Source organism: Stegostoma tigrinum, chromosome 1, assembly GCF_030684315.1.
Source record: "Stegostoma tigrinum isolate sSteTig4 chromosome 1, sSteTig4.hap1, whole genome shotgun sequence".
In the NCBI taxonomy this organism is placed as follows: domain Eukaryota; kingdom Metazoa; phylum Chordata; class Chondrichthyes; order Orectolobiformes; family Stegostomatidae; genus Stegostoma; species Stegostoma tigrinum.
The window spans coordinates 11,213,646-11,220,345 of NC_081354.1; the positions used below are offsets into that span (position 1 = coordinate 11,213,646).

At 40.4% G+C, this 6,700-nt stretch overlaps 1 protein-coding gene across 3 annotated transcripts in view; it reads left to right on the forward strand.

Moving 5' to 3' along the window:
• aimp1a (aminoacyl tRNA synthetase complex interacting multifunctional protein 1a) overlaps positions 1 to 6,447 on the forward strand; it is a 68,398-nt gene extending 61,951 nt beyond the window's left edge. For all 3 annotated transcript variants that reach the window (XM_048531931.2, XM_048531912.1, XM_048531921.2), the window contains one exon: positions 4,900 to 6,447. In XM_048531931.2, coding sequence (XP_048387888.1) covers positions 4,900 to 5,066 — 167 coding nt within the window. In that variant the 3' untranslated portion in view covers positions 5,067 to 6,447. The remainder of the gene's footprint in view (positions 1 to 4,899) is intronic.
• The last annotated feature ends 253 nt before the right edge of the window (positions 6,448 to 6,700 follow it).

Consider the following 6,700-nt stretch of genomic DNA (forward strand, 5'->3'; position numbering starts at 1 on the left):
GGTTATGGTTTCTGAGCCCGTTTTATCTGTTTGGGTTTGTTGCTGAGAAATCGGCGGACTGTGTTCATAGGGTACCCATTCTTTTTGAATACGCTGTATAGGTGATTTTCCTCTGCTCTTCGTAGTTCCTCTGTGCTGCAGCGTTTGGTGGCTCGTTGGAATAATGTTCTAATGCAGCTTTGTTTGTGGGTGTTGGGATGGTTGCTCCTGTAGTTCAGTATTTGGTCCGTATGTGTTGTTTTCCTGTCGACGCTGGTTTGAGGTTCCCCATTGACTGTCGCTCTACTGTGACATCTAGGAATGGCAGTTTGTTATTGTTTTCCTCCTCTTTTGTGAATGTTATGCCAGTAAGGGTATTATTGATGGTCTTGAAGGTTTCCTCTAATTTGTTTTGTGTGGTGATGACAAAGGTGTCATCCGCGTAGCAGACCCAAAGTTTGGGTTGGATGATTGGCAGAGCTGTTTGTTCGAGTCTCTGCATTACTGCCTGTGCTAAGAACCCTGATATCGGAGATCCCATGGATGTACCGTTGGTTTGTCTGTAGGTTTTGTTATTGAAAGTGAAGTGGGTGGTGAGGCATAGGTCCACTAGCTTGATGATGTTGTCATTGCTGATGAGGGTGGTGTCTGGTGTATGTGTCTTCGGTTCTTCTAATACTAATACTTCTAATACAGTTGGTACTGTACTTGCGGGTGTGTTTTGGGCACTGTACAAAAGCTGTTATATTTTTATTTTCAGTTCGTAAATAGCCGTTTGGAATTAATGGAATAATGTTTACAATATATTTTAAAATCTTGTGAATTTTTTTTGGCTTGTTCTATTTTAACTTTTTCTTAATAAAACTTGGTTTTATTGTTCAAGCAAAATCTGCAGCATTGTGCGCTTTTAGGAAGCGATAACAGAACAAAACTAAGTATCATATCAAGCAGGTTTTCAAAGTTAAATATCATATGACACCGGGTTAGAGTCCAACAGGTTTATTTGAGATCACAAGCTTTTGGAGCACTCAGCTGATGAAGGAGCAGTGCTCCAAAAGCTTGTGGTTCCACAGAAACCTGTTCGACTATAACTTGGTGTCATGTGACTTCTCACATTGGCGGCTCCTGTCTAACACCAGCACCTCCACATCATGACAGCCGGTTTTCAGTCTGGGATCAGATTTGTCCAGTAATTGCAGCAGCTGTATTATAACAAAAGCAAACAATCGACAATCTATTTATAGCTTTACTCTAATATACAGAATTAACAAGATAAACATGAATTAACAGGCAAACTTTTGAACACACCACAAATTACGCATTAAATGGCAGATACAAATGAGAGAGATCCCACAATTGTTTCAGCAATGCAATCCCAATGAGAGTCATAACAAATCATTTCAAATGTTTATCTCCCTCATGAAGAATTCCAGCCAGTCTCCTTCAGAGCTAATTTGATTCCCAACCGACAGAATGTCTGAGTTGGCATGTGATTCCAAACATCTCTCAGATCTATTCCTAGAACAAGCCACTGTGGTAAACATTGCCAACCATTCTGACCTCCTTTTGGGGCAGAGTCACATTGTTTTGAATGGATATACACCAGCATCTAAACACATGCAGTCCCCAGCTTCTCAGCTGTGCTCTGGCCAGCTACTGCTCAACTCCCAGCTACTTAACCTCTCCTGTGACTGCATCCAACCAAGCATTCAACTAAGGCTGCAGTCCCAGTTTATGACCCAATTCCAACTTTCTAGTTGTTCTGAGCAAAACCCCACCGCCTTTGGACAGTCCTTTGTTTGTATGAAGCCGGCGAACAGCAGCACTTCAGACTCATGAAATCACCTTCTCTTGCACTAACATGGAGCTGCAGTCTCTCGTACTGACTAACTTGACTGTTGAACCGCTAGGCAATGACACTTGAGCTGTCTGGGGTGATCGATTTTAATCATTCCAAGACAGTCCTGTCTTTATTACAAGGTAGAATACTGCAGTGAGGAACAGTCTCCTAACTCCTCAGAACCATCTGCAAGACATCAGTCAGGAGCATGTTGCAATTATTCTCACTTGCCTGGATAAGGCAGTTCTGACAACACTCAAAATTTTCGACACAGTCGAGGACAAGGGCAGAAGACACACGGCACCAGGCTTTAGCCCAGCAGGTTTATTTGAAATCACAAGCTTTTAGAGCGCTGCTCCTTTTGTCAGGTGGCCTGCAAAAGGAGCAGAGCTCCGAAAGCTTCTGATTTCAAATAAACCTGTTGGACTATAACCTGATTGATAATATGTGGAGTTGGAGGAGCACAGCAGGTCAGACAGCATCTGAGAAGCTGAAAAGCTGATGTTTCAGGCCCTTCATCAGGACTGGGGAAAGGAAAGGGAGCTCAGAAATAAATAGGGGGGAGGTGGCTGGTGGGTAAGGTAAGTGGAACAGTGATAGGTGGATTGTAGAGGTAAGTTGGTGAGAAGAAATATGGACAGGTTATGTTGGGTAAAGTAGGCTCGGATAAGAGGGAGGGCTGTGGACATGGGATGAGGCTGGACAGTTGGAGGGGAGGATTTTGAAGCTGGTGAATTCTGTGTTGAGGCCATTGGGCTGTAAGCTCCTCTGGTGGAATATAAGTTGTTGTTCCTTCAATCTAGATATGGCCTCCTTGTGACAGTGGAGGAGGCCCAAGATGGATGTGTTGCCAAGGGAGTGGTTGGGGGTTGGGTGGGGGGTCGCGGTGGCAGTTGAAATGGCTGGCAACCGGAAGGTGGTGTTGATTAGAGTGTGCTGATGCTCCGTGTATCGATCACACAGTCTGCTCTTGGTCTCTGCAGTATAGAGAGGACCACACGTGGAGCAATGGATGTAATAGGTCTCCTAACTCCCACTACCTTGGCAACATGTCCATCCTGGGGCTCCTCCACTGAAACGTTGACTTTTCTGCTGCTCAAATGCTGTCTGACCTGCTGTGCTCCTCATCTTATCGACTCTGACTCCCAACATCTGCATAGCTTTCTATCTCCTAAGACCAAACCTGATGACTTTGACCTTGTCCACTTCAGTTCAACACCAGCATCTCCACAATAAGAACAGAAGATACATGGAAAGGTCATCACCTGCATGTTTCTCTCCAAGGCCCTCCCCATCCTGACTTGGAAATGTATTGCTGGTCTTTCAGTGTCACAGGATTAAAATCCTGTAACTCCCCCACTAACAGCAATCTTGGTGTATCTGTGCCAGCTCATCATCATCTTCACCAAGACAATCAGCGAAGAACAATAAATGCTGGCCTACCTGTTGACTTTAACGCCCCATGAATGAATAAAAAACATCAATTGTAATTAGTTAGTAGCTTGTTTCTGCTATAATTTCTACAGGATGGTAGCTTACGCAGCACAAATTGTGCAAAAAAAAAAATCCTTCACACATGCACATCTTATGAATTGATCTGACATGCTTAGTAAATTGATATTCATCTAACAACAGGCAGGATGTATACTGGGAGTTGCAGCCTCATAATGTGAATCTCTCAAGCTAATCTTATATATGGAAGATTGCATGAAATGAAGCTTGAAGAATCTTACTTATGCCTCAGGAAAATATTAATTTTGACACCTTATTGTTCATTTTTTAATAACATGGAAAATAACAGGGTGGAACTGCTAAGGCATGAGGTCCTATTATGGAGGAAAGACCTGTGCCTGAAATTGCAAGTAGAATTTAATCTCATTACTTCATGTGGAGAGACACAATATTAAACACCTATTAGGCAGTTAAATGGCCAATTAGTTTCCTTTTCCAGGATCTCGTACTCTAGGGTGGGGTGTTGTGGACAGTGGTGGTGTCACTACTGCTAAGCCAGAATACCTGGTTCCAGGTCCTACCTGCTCCAGAGTTATGTCATAACGACTCTGAACAGCTTGAAATTTTAAAAAAACACGTCTATGACTCTTAGAGCTGAAATCCTCATCTCTGAGAGGAAAGCAGCTCATCATTGATGTCAGAGATACAGGGGTCACTCTGGTAATTTTTGTAATGCATTGAAACACTTAACTTCGGCACACTTAAATTTGGAAATTTGAATTAGATTTGTTGTACACAGCCCCCAGTACTGCCACTGGATCCCTGTTCAAGCAGCAATCAAGTCAGTTATCACTGGGAACCTATGTGGTTCCCGAGTTGCTTCAGTAAAGTTAATTTCATAACCAGTATATTGGGATGCAAAGGCAGAATCTAATTACAGTGATGCATGAGTACTATAGTATTGGAATCTTTTGCCAGAGATAGCTAAGGTATTTGAATGGAGTGGCCTAACATAGGATCGCTCAAGAAAGGCTTTTGGGGAAATATATTTCACCAATGTCAGTATTTGTATCTGCTTTGGTAAAGGATAATACCAGGCAAAATCTAAGCCACTTTTCTGGAGACCTTTTCAAGATTTTCACCCATCAAATATCTCCCTATAGAGGAAGGGGCAACCTAATGTGAATCAAAATATTGGAAAATGACCAAATCAAACTAAACTATTTGAGAGGTAGAATAAAATGTGAGACATTGTCCAACAGCACACAGACTGCAACAGTTCAAGAAGGCAGCTCACCACCACCTTCTTGAGTAACTAGGGACGGGCAGTAAATGCTGGCCAGCTAGCAATGCCTGTGCCATACCAGAGAAAAAACAGTTTCCAATGTTCTCTTTGTTTTAGAAGTTTATAACTTTCATTTTGCATTATTCAGCTCCTATATGAAGTATCAGGATTTTCCTTTTCAGTGACTGTAGTCTGTTCCTCTAAACCATTTTAAATTTTAACATTTGTGTTATGGACTTTTAATAACTTCACATATGTGGAGCCGTAATAACTTCATTTCCACAGCAATAATTTAAACTTGCATGTGTATCTCTTAATATATTTTGTGTTTCCCCCTCCTCAGGTGACCCTGACAAAGAGCTAAATCCAAAGAAGAAAGTATGGGATCAGATTCAGCCTAACCTCGGCACAAATGAAGAGTGTGTTGCTACATACAAAGGGACACCATTTGAAGTGAAAGGAAAGGGAGTTTGCAAGGCCCAGACAATGGCCAATAGTGGAATCAAATAACTTTTATGTCTGTGCAGTGGCAATGAAGGTGGAACGTTGCAAAATTCACAATAAATACTTGAACGCATTAAGTGAAATGATATATTCACTTTTTTGTCTGTGTGTGTATTGTGGTTGTACAGGAAGATATGTATTTGCACAATGAGACTTAATTTGCATACCCCAGTCTAATTATAACAGAAGTATTCAGTAATGTAATCGTGAAATCTATTTGGAATTGACTTTCTTCAGTGAGAAATGCATGATGTAATAGATTCAGTACACTTTGTCATCTGTGTTTAAAAGTCTGTATGTGCTCCAGTTCTACAGGAAATCATTTTACTAATTCAGGTGCAGAAAATTACATTAAGGACCCATTGGCCATCACTCTGTCACGTTAGTGTGAAAGAGCAACTTCCATGTATAACGAGAACTCAACTGCATTGTTGCTGCCAGTACTTTGAAAAATTGGCTACCCATGTTTTTATTGCAGAATTGAATCGATTATTAATAGTCATGTGGCTGTGTGCAAAGTAAGTGTAAACTAAGCTTGCAGAATATTTTAGAATCCAAATGCAGTCAAAATGATTCAGTATTGCCATTGTTCCCTTTGCTGTTTTGAGTATTATTTTAAAAAATAATGCTAACTAATTTATGATGTCTGATCATCTAGACCAGTCAACATTAAATTAAGAAAATTAATTCATTACAAATTAAACTAACGTTTGGTATTGTCAGCACAGTTTTTAACCCTTCCTTTTTTTTTCCCCCCTCTTCCAACCTCCCATCCACAGCCACCACCACCAAATACAAAACATACATTCTGTTCCGACTCGAGCAGTATTGACCTGCTATACACAACACCTTGGAGCTTGAAAGGAGACATTCTTATAATTGTAGGTGCCACTAAAATCGCCAGGATAATTGAATTTGCTAACAAGTGATGCAGAATCAAAGCTTTTCCTCCTGCACTTTTCAGAACTTGGACATGAAACGTAGTCAAAAAGGGAGCATTAATTTATGCTGCATGAGAAGAGTTTGCCTATTTGTTGGGCCACAGTGTCATGTTGTAATGTGGGAAAGATTGTGTTAAATTTTAGATGAAAAAACTCAGACTAGGCTGGTAAACATTCTTTTTTAAAAAAGGGTACTTAACTGTGACAGTCTGGAAAGTTAAGATAGAATATGGAACGATTGTTAAATACTCTTAGATATATTTATCAATGATATATTGGATATGCAAATAGTATGACAGGTCAGCACAACATCAAAGGCTGAAGGGCCTGTACTGTGCTGTAATGTTCTATGTTAAATAGAATCACACTTTTGTTTTTGGAAAAATGAACAAAGCTTGTAGGGGCCTAAGTTTTATAAATACGCAATAGTAAAAGGGTAAAGCTGACTGATATTAAGTGTTTTAATCTTTCGTGTCTGGACATATTAAGTTTGTTATTAATCCCTGGCTCAGTTGATAGCTCTTATTGAGTCTGAAGGTTGCAAGTTTTAATCCTTCATTTGATTTTTAACAAACTACATTTTAAACATTTTGTTGAAGCGTAAACTGGATAATGTTTTATGTAGAGTATATGTGCGTTTTTAAAAAAAATTGAGATGTCGAGCTGCAGGTAACGCTGTATTGAGATGAATAAAGCGCT